This window comes from Euwallacea fornicatus, chromosome 10, assembly GCF_040115645.1.
Source record: "Euwallacea fornicatus isolate EFF26 chromosome 10, ASM4011564v1, whole genome shotgun sequence".
NCBI lineage: Eukaryota > Metazoa > Arthropoda > Insecta > Coleoptera > Curculionidae > Euwallacea > Euwallacea fornicatus.
In genome coordinates, this window is record NC_089550.1 from 3,322,063 (window position 1) to 3,339,532 (window position 17,470).

General features: G+C 36.5%; 1 protein-coding gene across 2 annotated transcripts in view; it reads right to left on the reverse strand.

Annotated features, from left to right (window-relative positions):
* The window catches only part of LOC136341377 (neural cell adhesion molecule 2-like), a 100,953-nt gene that overhangs the window by 38,574 nt on the left and 44,909 nt on the right, over positions 1–17,470 (reverse strand). For both annotated transcript variants that reach the window (XM_066286292.1, XM_066286293.1), the window contains exon 3: positions 5,425–5,560. In XM_066286292.1, the coding sequence (XP_066142389.1) occupies positions 5,425–5,560 (136 nt within the window). The remainder of the gene's footprint in view (positions 1–5,424; positions 5,561–17,470) is intronic.

The window sequence follows — 17,470 nt, forward strand, 5'->3', positions numbered from 1 at the left end:
AAAATCAGCCTTATAAACACGAGAGGCAGCAACGCTAATCTTGATTGAAATTAGCCACTGCATTTAATTTGCTCTCGCTAAATCTAAGTACTGCGAGATTTTTCATTGGAACGCATTATATGCAAAAGCCCTGTCCTCGGCTAAATCAATTCGGATTTGCGTTTAATCCTTTTAGGCCTTCTTGAGAGAATTGTGCCTCCGAAGAGCAGTACTCTGAAGTCGGTTCGAAAGCTAATTTGTACCTTGGAAATAATACGGCCCTGTCTGTCCTGGGAAAATCCCACCTGGAAGTTTGGGAGAGATAAATGGGGAGGCACGATCACCTTTCGAGTTCGGACTGTTTTGATAAAGCAACGAAAACCTCGGAAATGTATTTGGTTTTGTTCATTGATACGTGACGTTCTCTTGCTTTTATTAGGGCAAGTATGCCGGAAATGTTTTTATATCATTCCGGTTTGTATTTAGATTCGTCACAGGAAGCAATGTTTGTATATCAAGCTTCATTTAGTAACCCTGTTTGTTTTGAGATATTTCCGCGAGAAGGCAAAACATCAAAAAGAGCCCCGATGATTTTTTTTATGATTATTGCTCATCCTGAAATATTTCCGATAGTTCTTTTGCTTTTTGAGTCTAAGGGTCGTCCTTGTTATTTTATTAGTGACCCAACGCATTTCACGTCATCTGAAGGAAAATTTCCTGGCAGCAAAATAAAGATAGTGGTACACCCAATATCTTAGTCCCCTAATCATAAAATATCCCTCCCTAAGCCCTCGCAACTCATAAAGCAAAGATGGGGCCACTTATTGTAGTTAAAAATGCTCTTGAAATTTCTCTTGAAGACTGCAAGATGTACAAGCAGTGTGTGTAAAAATAAAGTAATATACTAGAATCTAATAGTGCTTGCTGTAACAAAACGATATTACATCACGGAGCGCTCCAAGAAAACTAATAACGCTGCAATATTCGCACAGCCCTTGCAAGATAAATTTGCTCTTCGAAATCTTTAAAGGTTAACGATTATGAGCTCACCTCGCCTGAGGGATTTATAGGGGAAATAATTCCCTCTCAGCTGTAAAAGCACACCTATTTAAACTTAATTTCGGCCAGATATACAAGCTACAATTTCAAGTAAAATATGGCGAGAATTACTTTCGGGGACTTACCAACGAGTAAAGGGTTGTAATTCTGTTTTCCGGGCGTTTGCATATGCATATGTGACAAGTGCAACTAAACGTATTGCAGTTCTCCATGTTTAAAGCCTGCCTGGCAATTCTTAACTTCATGTATTGCAAACCGCATTCTGCGGTTTCTGACTAAATTAATTCCAGATGTTATCAAATTTATGCGCAAAAACGAACTTCTATTGTCAATTGAAGTCGAAAAATTGGTTTTTTAATTATTGGAAAACACGAAGTTCTTTTGCAGCTTTTCGAGATTATTTCGGTCGGGTTTTTCTCAAAAACAATGTGGTTTACATGAAATGTTTGCGAACCTTGTTCGCAATCTGTCACAGCTAAATTGGACAAAACGCATAATGAAACTTTCGATATCCGGCTTTGATTCGTGTAAATTCCGTATTTGCTCGCGATTTCGCAGTCAAACGGTCGTTTGGGTTTGTTATAGTTTCTCCGAGTTTGGACCGTATTAACGAGGATTGGGAATTTCGTCGTAAAATTAAAAAAAGGATGAATTTTAAAGAGTGGACATTTTAGTAATATGAAAGTAGACGAATCGTGGGCTTGGTGTGAGATCCCAACAGGATAATGCGTTCACTTTACTAAGTGCTTGTTTTTCCATCATGAATATTTGTCGTGCCGAAACAATCCTCTTTAATTAAAATGTTCAAGGAAATGTCATATTAGCCAAGATCAAACAAATTGTTGTTGGTTTAAATAAATTTATGAGAAGACGAAATGATGCAAGGGACGTGAACATACTCTAGATCAAGATTTCAAGGCAAGCCAAAGCTTTACAAGCAAATCCGTGTCTGAGACCGATATTTCGATTCAAGTTTTATCGAGGCGTGTGCCAGAAGATGCTGATGACCAATTTGCAGTATATACTTCAGTGCAAAGTAGCGTACTTAAAACAGGCTTAAAGGCGTAATAAAGTTGTGACGAGAAGTCTCTAAAACACAATAGAATGAGCATTTCAAGAATTACTTCTAGGTACTTTTAAGGGAGTGAAATTTAGTGTTTTGTGGTTTTGTTACCTGTAACAATTAAGAAATCAGGGAATTCGTTATGACTTCATTTTATTCATGAATAATTATGCCACTATGTTATGAAATTTGATTAAACAAAATCACGCACGTATGCCATTTGTGTCACAGCCATCTCAGAATAATAAAAGTTGTGAGTTTCAATTGTTTTAAAATTAAATTCTCGATACGTTTAAGGTAACTGAAGTAATCTAAATTCTCACGATACATACAAATGTATTTCATTATACTACTGTAATTTATGGTCCTTAATATTAAATCGATGAAAGTTACGAGTTTTCAAATTTCCCCTTCTTGTCAATGCACGCTCTTATCCTCGAAAAAAGGATGTGAAATCTGAATTGTTACTATATATAGCTAGATTAATAGTGTACAAAACGAAAGAAATCCATTTCATTATACTAGTCATTTAGGGGCCCGTCATATTAGACTGATTGAGGTCGCGAGTTTTCAAACTTATCCATTTGTCAATTTTTATTTTTATGTAAGGAAAAAATGATTTCAAGTTGTAGCCGCTCATAATATCACCCTTTCATATCAAAGCCTGCGCTAATAAATCTATGAACAAAAACCGCAACCGAACATTAACTTACCGAAAATGCCTCATTATCTCATCAACACCGCCTGGGAACTCTGCAATGAATATTCATCCTCAAACGTGTTGCCAGAGATGGCTATTTTAATAAAATCCTCAAATCGAGTTAGAGGACAAGAAAGTTTGCCGTGTCGTAAGAATATGAGCGTTTTAATGCCATTAAATCAGGGACTTTGGAGCGACAAAAGTTGGAGAATTTGTGAGGGCTTTTTCCCTGTCGGATCCGAAGATAACGGTTTAAGTAATAGCCGACGCGGCCCTTTTAACAGCCTCGCAAGTGTTCATTCTCTGGTTATAATTTTCGAAACAATGAGTGTGAATTTGCCTTCTAACAATGGCCTCCGTTATTTTCCTTTTTCCAAACCTTTTCGCTTCGAGCAACTAGTGATACTCGGATAAATTATGGCTTAAAGGCTGCTTTCGAAGGAAACTTTATATTAGCTGGCATAGTGGATCATTAAGGAGTTCATTTACTTTTAGACTGGTTCAAGTTGTCTTTAAAATTTATATTAAGTTGAGCTTTTGATTGCAATTTAGAGTCTAAATTGCCGCATCAAGCTCCCTGTTAATTAAAACGTCAGTACTCGATAGCCAATTTAAATCTTTCAGAAAAGCAAACATGCATCACTCTGTAGCCAACTTTGCTTTTACACAATTAAGCTTTGTCAGGAATAATACAGCAGTTATTTCAATTTACCTTATCCATCTCTATTCCCGAAGAAAGATACTCAGTTGGAAGTGAAATTCTAGGTTTAATTAACTCAGAAAATCAGATATCTGCACAGTCGAAGCTGTTTGTTACGAGATACACTTACATAATAATGCTTATTCTTCTTCTGTATCTCTTTGCGTTCATTGCAGCCGGAATGAAAATCATTTATAACGAGTTTCGAGACTGGAAAAGTGAACTTCATGCAAGATTGTTCTTTTTAACTTCGCAGTAATAAATTTTACAAACAATGAAAGTTAATAATCTTACCAGCTAATCAAGCCATAGTCAACAATTGTTCAATTTCATGTACGCCATTTGTGTATACAGTTAGTGTGATTAAGGCCAAGTGAATCACTTAGAATTTAATATAGTAATTGATTCGTCAATATTCGCGACAGATTGTATTGGAGATAGCAAATATTGAAGCTATCGAGGTAGTGACCAGTACGTAAATCAAGATACCAACATTGTACTCTGAGCTTTGAATATATTGCTTTGTGTAAAGCATAAATTGAATTTCATCGACGAAATCTTATATTACAGTATATCTTTTAAAGTAGTTAATAAGTGTGTTTCAATAGGTTGAAAAACCGATTTACTTTCAATTTATGCATAGTCCTGCAATAATGCGTCAAATTTCTTTACTTCTTATGCCAATAAAGTTAACAAATTTTTTCCTGCAGAATGACACAGAGCATCAAGGCGTATTTCCAAAAATTATTTTCTAATGTACAGCCTCACTCTAGAAAGTGTGACAATATACAATTTAGTCATGTTAAATGGAACCAGTCAATTTTTTTTCATTTTCGGATTTGTCGATAAATTCTTAGGTCAGTTTAAGTAGTTTCCGAGTTATTCGGAAAATTTTGAAAAATTTGAGAGCAGCTAGTTTCCACGGAAATTAGTATTGTGCGCTAGTTGTTGCGAATGTCGGTATCAGTCCTTTGGTGCTGATAAAAATTCCTATAAAATTTTTGAAGAATAATTATGTGCCCTTGTTAAATTTGTGTTATTAAAAGGAGGACTATTGCTACTTTAAATCTAATGTATTTAGTGTGAAAGATAGTTTTTTGATGATAAGGCGCATACATCTCCATGCTCCCAATACAAGGGCAAATATTTGTTGCCTTACACAGCGCCTATGGGGGTCGAAAACTAGGTTTTTGTTGATAATCCTAACTGTTATTTGTGGAGTTTCATTTTGTATCTGGTTTGTTTTTGCCCAAACGCAGTTTGATAGCCCGTGGCAAGGCATCCGATTAAACTGGATGTGGCAACGAAAATTCTCATTATTCCAATGTGACCCTTTATTATGAATTAGTTCCTAGGGCTTAATTTCGCTTTCTAACAAATATTTGCCTTATTATTAACAAAATTGGAATTAACCCTTAAATAATGATGGATACTTCATAGATGCCCCCTGAGGATTTGATTCGCTCCCATCTTGAACGAAAACGTTCATTATTTCAACTTTCTTCATCCACCGTCATTTTCCGGAGACATTTAAAACAGTGGAGAGAACTTCTGAGCGAGTTTAATTAAATCGCGAGGTCGTTATGAATTCTGCCGAAATCTCGCCCATATTTAAAATGTCTGTAATATGAATTTATTATACACCCTTGAACGGCTATAATCGCTCCTACATAAACCACAATAGCTAGAGGTATTAAATTCTAAAGATGCTTGTTTTACGGCGTTAAGGGAACATTATTCACCCCCTAAATTTTGATCGTCTGCCTTACAGGATACGTGTTCCAGTCGAGGGGAGGATTTTCTATGCTTCAGACTTACCTAAAGGGCACTTAATGTGTAAGCCTTGAGAATGTTTCATGTCTTGAACCGCAGACATACAAATTCGTTGTTAAAATGTTAATATTGAATAGAAAATTAGCTTACCTATAGAGGGGTTCTCCCATACCTTCCTTGAACCAAAGAACCATTGTGACAGCATCCTTGTTATCCCTGGCAGGTGAGATATTGCAGGGCAGACCTTTCTTCTTTCCAAGCACCCCATGGGCATCCTCCATGGGTACTGAAAGAAAAGAAATACAATGTAGCCATTCACACGTCTAAAGCGAATTTTCCAGGAGGTCCGGATTGTTCCCAAGGTGACGATGAACCGGAATTAAACTCGTCAAACAACATCTTTAAAATCGAAAAGTTTCAGGAAGCCGAGGGCTTGTTATCTATTTATCTTATAGCCCGTCTGAGAGCTTTTATTTTTAAATTCCCGAGCATTTGCGGACGTTGGAATCAAGTCTTCCAGCCACTCGTTCTGTCCGCGTTTCTGAGTTATGGACGCATTTAACTTTTTTACGTTTCCTCTTCGAGAATAAATTAGTTTTATGTTGAGATATTTCCGAATGCAAATCGCGTTTTTTGCGTGTTTCTCCCAACAGCCCGAAACGATTATTCGTGCCCTTTTTTTATCGGTTTTTATCCGTAAATTAAAGTTATTTATCTTTGCCACGTAATCTCTCCCTCCTCCTTCAGGCAACGTTTTGTCTGACTGGTGGTGGACGAGCTTTCCTGGAGTTACGCTCCAATTAAAGCTCCATGCTGCTGGATTTAAAATTAGGGCTTCGCTTAAGGAGAGTAATGATCTAGAAAAGCTCAGCTTACGATGTGTTGGGAGCTTTCGTTTTTTGCCTACGGGAAAACTAAGTATGGAAAATAGGAAAGCATTAATCAACTCGAAAAACGTCATAATATTCTTATAGTTTCTTCTTAGAGCATAGATTTTATTAGAATTAATAGATGTTTGTAAATTGCAGGCTGCTGCCATTTCTATATTCAATACGTGCACTTAATTATTGTGATCCTGGAACGAAATTCTCGACAAGTCTTTATTATTTTAAAACATTATCTTGAAGGGTTCGTAGTGTTGTAGCGTGATAAAATGATTTGTTTGGGTTCTATATAAGATTGTTTTCTTTATTTATTCTATAGGTAGTAATGGCAAAGGATTAAAATATAATCACCTCGTTAAATACAAATAATGTGATAAATAACGAAATTCTCCGAAACTCACCCCCTGTAAAATTCCTGTTAAAAATTTCGAAACCCTTTTTCGCCTCTGTCATTCTTCCCGGTAAAAAGCGGCTTTATTAAAAAGCTCTAAGCCACAAAAAGTTTCAATAAAAGATTTCTGTTCTTTATTGCTTTCGCATCTAATATATTTTTTCCTATTTTGTTCTCGCCTTGACGCGCGAGCGTTTGTTTATTTGAAACATCAATCATACCAAGTGTCACTGCAGTGAAACCGAGTTTAATCAAGCCTCGGCTTCCCGGATATTTCTTTTAAATATCTTTCGTAACAGCGAAAGGATAAAGGGGCCATTGTTTGTTTAGCCGGATTGGCTTTAGTTTGCTTTACGGAAATATATCATTCGGGAAGGAAAAAGATGCTCCCTCTTAAGAATTCGCCCCTTCCGCGTGCTTATTAAGAATTTTAAGGTCCGAGCTAAGATCAACAACCGGGCCCTTTTGAAAGTAAAAAGCAATATTAATAAGCAGAATTAAGGCCTGCCAGGAAAAAGATTCTCTGAAGTTGGTAAACGAATTTGTTAAACACACAAACATACTTTGCAGAAGTGAGAGGGCTCAGCCTGGAAATTTTATATTAAAATTGTATTACGAACTTTCTAGGTTCACGACTACGTCTCTGACGCAATATCAAAGAGTAGGTAAGTAATTATATTCTACCTAACAATCGTGTCGCGACTCGAATTTGCCGAATCAAGTCACGGTATAATGGAGGGAAAGTTGGCTCAAAGAAAATTAGAGGGATGAGGCTTTCTTCCGCCTTCTACTCAACCTGAAACTTCTTCCAATTTCTTTCTTAATGATTCTGGATTAAAACCCTTATTTAAATACAGAAGAGATGTTATTAAAACTACTTATATCCTTGTCCGGTAATACGAACATTTGAAAATTCATTTCCTTTATCGCTCGGAATAAATGAATAATTAGAAAACTCGAACCCTTCATGTCCCTACATTCTAGAGTAATTTCGTGAATTTTAATTTGCACAAATAAAACGAGTTAGATGCCACGAAACTCTTCTATTTTCATTTAAACTAAGAAATACTTTACATTATACATAACTTACAATAAACGCTAGACACCCGCCCTGAAACTTCGGAAGTGGAAACTAGTTAAAAATAACAAACCGTCTTCAGAAAGTACCGTGAAACAGAGCCAAGTTCCCTATAATAGAGCGGCTCTAAGCGCCTTTAATTTCCGCAAAAGGCCGGGCAAAGTAGATGAAAATGTAATGAAAGTGTGTGTGCTCGCCCTTGAAGCCTTTTTGGCCCGTTACCTTCCGCAGGCGTATTAAACTTTGTTGAAATAAGAGTGGAGCTCTCGGTAAATTGCTTCTTAATATAGTTTTGAGACGTATTAGATTTTTTCTTAAACACGTTCTCAATAGAACTAGATTTGCTTTAAAAAAAAAATCCCCCGTCCCCCTCATCAATCTGTATAATAAATCAAGTTCTAAACTATTAAACAACAAGTGTAATCACTGGCATTTTATAATGATTCGCTTTGCCGCGAAGTTCGCTTTGCCTTTTTTGTGTTTAAGCCAGAAATAATTCCCCTCAAATTTGCTTGAATATTGATATCAAACTCCCAGTCCAAATAACCGTTTATAACAAAATAAGTGGGCATTTCTAGTGCTGCACTTTTCTCAGTAATAACATCTTTCCATGGAGTTGTTCTATTTGAAACTGGTTGTTTTTCAAGTCACGAAACGGCCTCTAGCACGATTATTTTCGACAAGGGGCGAGGAATAACAAAATGTAGGTTATAAGAATTATTGAGTGGTGGCTCTTAATCGATATGATTTGGGCTTTAAAAAATATGTAATTATATACAAAGTATTAAGAAGGATTTCATTTTCAACGAACGATTTAAAGCGACAATCGTAAAATTTTTGTGAGGCTTTTTAGTCTTGTTAAGACCTTTGTTATGACATTTTCACGAGCCTTTTAGATTTAAGAGCTGTAAAATCGATAGGTCCAGACGTGGGCCGAATTCTTTATGAACCTTTCAAATTTCAAACCTCTGGGGCTATTAATTATTTATTGTAAGGTTTAAAATGAAACATGAAAGATACTGTTAAATTAGATTAATAGATGAATCTCCTAGAATCGATAACATGCATATTGGTTTTCAGACTGGTGAATTGAAGTGATTTATACAGAGTATATGTGAACCTGACTAGGAACCTTTTATCGAAATATTTTGCGGATTATAGGTTTTCAATAGAGCTGCCTTTTGAAGATTGACAGAGTCGATAAAAGGGCTCGAGGTTTTAAGCAAATAAATTTGCAGGGGGTGAATTTTGACGAAGTGTCTGATTTGCCACTTTGACAGTATTTAACAAAGCGACAACACTTTAATCTACTGTTCTTTCGCCCTCGATAATCTTCATTATAAAATTTTAATTTTGAGGTATTGATTCAGTTCTAAAAGAAGTCGCCATGTGTTTTTTGAATTTAATTAAAAGACGCAGCTTTACCAGAGGTAAACATTTTCGAGGGGAAAATGAAAACTTCACAGATCTTTTCCTGCTAGATTAAAACAGTGCTCACTTTTTCCATTTGTACAAATCTGGCAATTTGAACCTGATTAAGAGTTATAGAAGGGATTCTTTGGATCCTTTGAGGTTTCAGTACTCTGAGCCTTCAGGCCGTGCCAGAAATCCTGAAGATTCTTTTCTTATTTCAATTTTTCCGGTGTTTGAATTTTCCAGAGCTAAGCGGGAACACGAAAGATAAATTTCAAAAATCTTATTCAGTCACTTGAACTAGAGAAGTTTTCCGTATTTTTACGTGAATAATTTTCTGAGATTAAAATGTGTTCGTAACTGCAAGGTGAGGCTAGAAACCGCCCTTAAAAGATCTCAGTTCCAGACATTTAAAACATTTAAATATTCTCGTTGTTTGTGTTCTCTACATCCATGCTCAGACAAGAAGGTTTTGAATTCTCATTTAAAAATTCATGCACGCAATAAATTTTACAGTATCACTGACATATGATATAAAGTGTTGCTATTATTTAGAAGTAGGTAAGGGATGAACGTCCTCTATAATTTTTGTCAGCTTTACAACTAAAGTACTTCGACCCATTCCCTAATATTGCGATAGTTAACTTAACAACAGGGTCCACATAAAGGTTGGAAAAACTTTAATTTGAGCAGCAATAATTGTGAAAAAGAGAGAGTCGAACGACCTGTGAAAGGTAAATTAGCAATTCTTGCTTCGTAGAACAAATATTTAATTTTCGTTTAAAAGGTAACTACTTTCAATTAGGCTCGGAATTAATTGTGTCTACCTAAAGTATTCCGCTGGAATAGCAGTTAAATAGGGCGAAAAAGTGATCCCCGGTCGAGATCATTCGTTGACGATGCTTCATATTGGTCCAATATTAACATACCCATGGTAAAAAAATCATCCGAGAAAATAGCTTTGCGGCCTCTATTTACATTTTACGACCTGCGCCGGAGACCCGAGGGGATGCGAAATAGTCTGGCATAAATTCGACATAAAAATGATGGAGGAAGAGCCATTTTCAAATTTCCGCTAAAGGGAATCAATTTTCTTTTCTTCCTTTGTTCCGGCGAACGCGAAATGGAACGTGTTTGCGCAAAAAAGAGGTTTTCATTAAATGAGATACATGAAGTTTATATCAAATACATATAAGTTTACCTGTACGTGAAATAGCGGAAAGATGAACGAGCGACAGAAGTGTGGTGAGATACCTCTAGTTACAATCAACTTGTGAATGCCAAAGAAAACCCCACCTTGAAATTAACTTTTCCCAGGCTAATAAAAACTAGCATAGCAGCTGAGGGTATAAATGTAATCTACAAGTAAATAGCTTTTTAGAAAGCGAGACGAGGCCACGTAGTTTACTCCTGGGAGCCTCGAAAGTTTAGAAATTTTCCGCTTTCAGTCATATCCTCGAGATGACGCGGGTATTATTTAAACATTGAGCATTCCAGTGCTGAGTTTGAGGTTGCAATGAAAAATTTCGTTTGACCCCGAAAATAAAGAACACAAAAAACTCCCCCTTTCAAGAGAGAAACATCTCAACAAACAATACGTTGAAATCCTATTTACTCTCTAAACGGTTTTACAGCTTTTTTGAATTTGTTCGAGCAAATACGTTTGGAAAAAAGTTGACTTAATACAAAGAGAAAAATGGGATTGATCCTACAGGCGAAAAATTGTCTGAAGAAGAAGAAGATTCGAGAGTCAAATGATTGGCACTGGGATAAATTTGGATCGACTTCGTCGAATTTTTTCTTATGCAAAACAATAAAAGCTTGCATTTAGCAAGACAATAAAGCATGGACATGAAAGACACAATAAATTCTTATCCGATGCTGCAATTGTTGCAATTCAGCTTGCTGGACGAGAGACGCCCTAGATTGCCACTATCACCTAGTCGTAAAGCCCGAGAAGGAAAAAGTGTTATATTACAGACTTCTCGGCAAATCCGGTCCAATTTTTCCGGCTTTGTAGCAATAATCTTTAAATTCTCGGAAATATAAACGTGCCACAGTGGATTTCGGTGGAAAAGGGAGCAAAGGAAAACAGAATTGATTCGACAACAACTGGAGCGGTGAAAACGTAGCCGTTTTCGAGATAATCCGGGATCTAAATGCGTGATTGGAACACATAAACGTCCGGTTCCGTTCGGCAATGAGCGTGCCGGCCAATAGAGCAAATCGACGGTCAAATAAACGTACAGCACTGGGTTTTCTGATTTTTGGAAGCCTTTTTGCTACTTTTTCCCCAGATACTCGGCGAGAAAATATTATTAGCTTTTGCTCTCGAAAGAATAAAATTACGAAAACTCCTCTACATTTCAGAACTATTCTTGACTATCCCAAAAGAAAATTTCCCCCGCTATTTTTTATTAACCTCAAGTAATTTGGAGAGACAGGCATCTGAAACTATATTTTTAATTTGTTGCTCCTACGATGTACTGAGATTTAGAAGACAGATCCACGATCATACCTCTGCCTGCTGAAAGCTCCTTTTAAAGGACATTTCACTCACATTCAATATAGATAATAAAAAATTAGATTAAGTTACAAAACGCCCTCACTCTAAGGGCAGGCCCTTCTAAAAAAATTACTTCAAACGGAATCAGTTTTGTTCACTGAACTGGATAATGGTTGGAGTCATTAGAATTAAACGGTAAAATTACCTTTACTTTAAATCGGTAAGGGAGTACCTTTATTTGCTTGAAACCTTTTTATTTGCAACCGGTTCAGACAGAACTGATATGAATTTAGACGGCATTCGAAAGTATTTAATAACGGTGTCAATTAAAGAAGCGCTTACGAATCGGCATTTCTGAACTTCCGATGTAAGGCGATTTCGGTATTCCTAGAGAATGTTCCAAATTGTTGTTAAACATTTGTATTTTCATCCTTAATCCGTCCCTAACTCCTTCATTGCAAATTTCCAGAAAAACTTCTCTACGAGGCAATAGGAGGACAAAATCTGAGGCCACAAGTGTAGAGAATTGTCGGAAAAAAATGCACATAGTGGTCGAAATAATTTTACGTGCTAAAACGAAACCAAAAATTACAGGAAGTCAGAAATTGTCCTTTTTTATTTATCTTTAATGTTCGAAGAAACGCCCCCACACGGTAAAGATCTAACAAAAATTAATCACGGACATAGGAAAAAACCGGTTAATATGCAAAAACGAGACTCAAAAATTTTATGAAAATTGTAAAATCACGTTTATTCCTGATCGTGTATAATCGTAGAGCATGTGGCCCATGACGAAAACGAAAAGATAGAAATTCAGTTAAAACCAAACAAATGGCGAGCAATTAAAAGTTTTGGGAACGTAACAACGCAGTCTCAGTATGGAATTTTTCCATGTCCTAAATTTGAAGGGATTAGCTCATTTAGTTATCGAAATAAAAATCGAAAGCTTCCACGTTTTATTAGGGCATTCCCGGAACATTATACGAAGTGATTTTCCCGTTTTTAGATGCAGAATTCCCCAGTCAATCTCGTAGTACATTCTAATGCATCACATTGAAAAAACGACAGTTCCGATCCATTTTTGCTTTCTTACATCATTAAGTAAATTTAATGTTCGTCTTGTGGTTCCCGTCAAGTCGTTTCAAAACCCAGTCGTCAACCTTGCAAACATAAATTTCTCCAACGGTTTTACTGTAGTTCAAAGAAGACCTCTATAGAGTTGCCCCGAAAGATAAAGTGTATGAAAGTGTAATAGATATGAATAATTACAGCCCTTATCGTAGGCCGCGAAAATTTATTCTCCCTTTAAATTAAACCCTGTAAAATAAGCGCGCGAGGAGATAATGTCGGTCAACGAGAACCTAATTTCTCATCAAATAAGCGGGCGAGTTTTATAATTTTCCTCTCTCTTTTCTTAATTTATAATTGTGGCATAAAATTAAAAAGTGCGATCTCCAAACCGAGATAAGTGACAGTAATTACTGCAGTGTTTTACTGCTTAAATCGCTTTTTGCGAATGTAAAAAAAATCTCCCAAATACAGGCGGATGCTTACACAATAGTGTTTTGCTAACCTATAATCCAATCAAAACTTGGCCGGGCTTAGGAAGATAGTAGCGACGTTTACTTTTCGTTAAAATTAAATTTAAAACTTTAACACTATTATAACTCCGAACTACTCCGGCATTAAATTACATTATGAGAAATTAATAAAAGGTATTAGAAATACCGAGGCTCTTGCTGAAATTGTGAGAGCAAACAGATTATCTAAATTGGTTACTCGGTAAACAGCATAATTGGAAAAGTTATGTTTGGTTCCCTAGGATAGGGGCCCCGTAATCTCAACAATAAGATTAATGAAGCCGACTTTTGCGCTAGGAATTGCGCAAACATGGTGGCGGGTTCTGATTTTATGATATGAGGTTTGGGAAAGTTTGGTTTACTCGGGCGACATCTTTCCGATGATAACAAGGAACATGGAAATCTCGTTCGGTGTTGATTTTTTAAGTATTTGAATAGCGGCAATGACGCCGAAGTTGAGGTTGTTTTTTTAACAATTTTGTGCGCGATATTGCTCCATCCTTCCTCAACCTTCTGTACAAGTCCGATTCGATGAACATCGTGGTATGTGCAAAGCCATCTCTATCCCGACTTTAATCCGTGCAAATCGATACTTTTTTTAGGTTGATCTCTAATACATGATCCTGCGCCACTCTCGAAACCATCCTCGAACTTCTCAACGATCACCCGTTATCGACAGCAGAAATAATAGTGATTTATACCCTGTCAGGTTACGATCAATTCGTTCTCAGCTGCGTACAGGCCAGGTCCAGTTGATGCCAAAAATTCAAATTTCTCAGAACCAGTAGAATAATTCGAACTATTATTTCCGGTTAATGAGTGATCTCGAGGAAATCAGTCCACTTAGAAATTTCTGTAGAATTTCTATTCTGGCTGGAGTGAAAATACGTTCTCGTCAGTTTGGGTTTCTAGAACTATTAATGTTGAACGCTTCAGAAAATGGGAGTTCAGTTTCCTGAGAAGCAAATTAAAGGCGTTTTCTATCGCCAAGTTTAGTGCAGAACAAGAGCAGTCTGAAACTAATTTTTTGACGTTCAACGGGGACTACAATAGATGATTTTCGCACTAATTTCCTCCAATAGTAAACGCTATAAGGTTTGCGGAATCTCTATAGAATTTTCATTTCTGCATGAGGAAGAATGGAGTCACGTCAGTTTAGGTTTCTTGAAATATCAGTGTGGAACGGTTCGGAAAATGGTAGTGCAATTTCTTGTGAAGCAGATTAATAGCTTTTCTATTGGCAAATTTAATTGAAAACTAGAGAATGGCTAAACTACTTTATTGACATTCAATCGACAGGAATACCAATGCATTATTTTCGTATTACTTTTCCCCCTAGAAAGCGCGAGAAGGCCCGTGGAATTGATTCGTTTTCAGACACAAAAAAGTCTTGCACCTAATTGCCATAGGTCAAAAACCAAACTTTATCATAATATAAATTCAAAAACAGTAAACGACACGTCAAGTTACAGGATATCGTTACACTAAAAGAAAAACGCCTTGGAGGAAACTCAATTTCCGCTTCCCCCGGCAATATAGGATTTCACTCTTGGCTTCCTATCTCCTTAAGAAAAGGGCTTGAAAAGTAACGATATATGTTTAAAGGCTGTTAAAAGTGCCACCGCATTAGCTGAAAGAAATTGCTTTTATTTCCTCTTTTTCTCCGCGCTTCCCAGCAGGTGGGTACATACATATAGCAAATTTAATGTCCCTGAAATTTCCATTTCATGGAAGAATATTAATTTCTTTCCCTTTTGTTCTTGGCAATTACTCTCAGTTCCTTCCCTTTTGTTTAAATAACAAAGGGCTCCCTCGGCCGATAAGAAATCGCGAGGCAAAGTTGAAATTCTCTAGGAAAACTATGCCCAAGCCCCCCCAGTAATAATAAGTATCTCAGTGTCTTTAGATTTATTGCTGTCAGTCAGGCGAAATTAAATAGAAAGTGGGGGCCATTTTGAGCTCGTTAATCAAATTTTCGTTTAGTTCCCTTATTTAGAGTAAACAATAGCGCAGGACAAAAACCGGTACTTAAGCACTTTGTTGGCGCCGTTTACGTTTACATTCCTGACAGACAAAAAGTAGTAAAAACCCCGGTTCTGCGCAAAGGTATTAAGTTATTAAAATTTATGGGAACAACCGATCTACTGATTAACTGCGACCTTTGCTGGGATCCCGAATAGAGAAGCATTGTGTAAACTCCAAGTCAGGCACACTTCACATATACAAAGGGCTTATCAAAAGGGCCATCGTAGATCACGTCGGGATCAATGTGTCGCCCTGATGTCCTTTTGTCCCAGCTTGAATGTGTTTAAAATTCCACTGCCGTTTGTTATCTGGTATATATTTTGTCTCACAACAATGTTAATATATAACAAATACTGAATTTGCCAAAGCAAACGAAATGAGTCCCTGTACATTTTTGTCACAACACGGCCATTTGAGGTCTTGTGATTTTATTTTTAAGGGGCGATCGTCCATCTGAAAGGAACTGATCCATCCCGACGCGCTCTAATAAAAGTCCCATGGTAATAAATATTTTATTTTTCAAGCAATTTACAAATCAATATTTTTTAATAACACGTTTTCAAGAAAATAATCATTAAATGAGAATTAATGATTGTGACAGTCTACATGATAAATAATTTGTGGAAGCATGGAGAGAAAAATTGAAAAAACTATTAGTTGATAGATTGTTTGCAAAATCATATCTCTCCTATTATGCAACTTTTATTACGGTGCTTTAGATTTAATCAGTTTCTTTCGGGGTCATTAATCACTCCAAAAATAAAACCACAACGCGTCAAATGCTCTGCATCAGAATTCTTAATTTGAGTGTTTTTAATAATAGTTAGCGATTTTTGAACATACTTTTAAGATACGACCATCGCAAAAATTGGATTTCAAGAAAAAAAAAATTCTTCCAGGGTAAAGAAATCATAATTCAATACACAGATAAGTTTATTATGCTACTATTGACTTTTTTGACGATTCAAGACTCCCCCTTGAGATCCAAAACTTCTCATTTTAATTCAATTTGCAGTTATGTCTTCCTCGAAGTTCAAGAGAGAAGCTCAAGTTATAAAATCGTCAATTATGTGCAATTTTCAGGAAATTGTAGCTCAATGTCGAGAAAACTTTCTCATGCATAGAAAGATGATTCAAAGCCTCCTCTTTGAGCGCACAGCTTTTCACTCACAAGAGAGTGATAAAATCAATTTCCAAGCCTATTAAATATTAACAATTTTTCAGGAAATTGTAACCTAACGTAGAGATGAGTCGCTAATATAATTTTTTCATAGAGGGATGACTCGAAGTCCCATGGTGAAGTGTACAGTTGTGGCTTTTAACCCATTCAGTTACAATTTTTTGATACATTTATTATCTCAACAATTGACCCCTCTATTTTCAGTCGATAATTAGCCCGCCTCTCGGCTTACCCATGTCAAGCTGATAATATCTGCTGCTCGTTACAAGAAATTGTACTTAATTCATGTGAAAATTCCATGACGTAAAACGCTTTTTTACTTACATAATATATGCTAAAAAATTACCAAAAATATGTCTCTTCATACATCTATTTCTGAAAGCCATTTATTTTGTGTAATAGCAATGTTCCCTAATTTGCTTCAAGGATTTTGCCGCCCATCAAATTACACCTAATATTTTACACTGTCGAAGTTGAGCTTATTAGGGTGAAACTAACTCCGGAGTTTCGAGAGACAGCCTCCGGCGACCTTAAACATCCGCACCACCCAGGCGAGTAAGACCTTGAACTTTATAGAGCTTATTAACGTCAGAGCCATGGAAATGTTACTTTGCGCCCTTGTTTCTAAAGCACCGATATCGCAAATGAGGAAAATATCGATTAAGGGGCACATCCCTCCCAATGGGAGAAGTGATTTAATCAGATTGATTTTCAAACTTTTGTAGTGTTTGAATATTTATTACCTCGAACTTTCTTGATAAAAAATTAAATTCAAGCTCAACGCATAACTCGAAAATAATGGTCAATTTGCCCGGATCTCGTCCCCATGGGTTTTAAGTTCGAGCAAATTGTAAAACGTCACAGAAGGCTCCCTTAAAAAATAACTCTGATGACTTTTTAAACAACTTTGAAGTTTTAATTATCGTGTCCGTTCTGTGGAGGGGTGAAATTAGAGGGGTGAATTTGAGATTCTTGGTGAAGAGATGACGTTGGCTAATTGGACATTGTTACTTTGGGGCTTATCCATGTCGCGGAAATATTAAGCAGAGTTTCCTATTTAGGCTTTGACTCCTTTGAAAGGGTTTACAATTACCTATATAGTTTCTGCATTCATTAGAAGAATGTTTAATTAGGTGGTT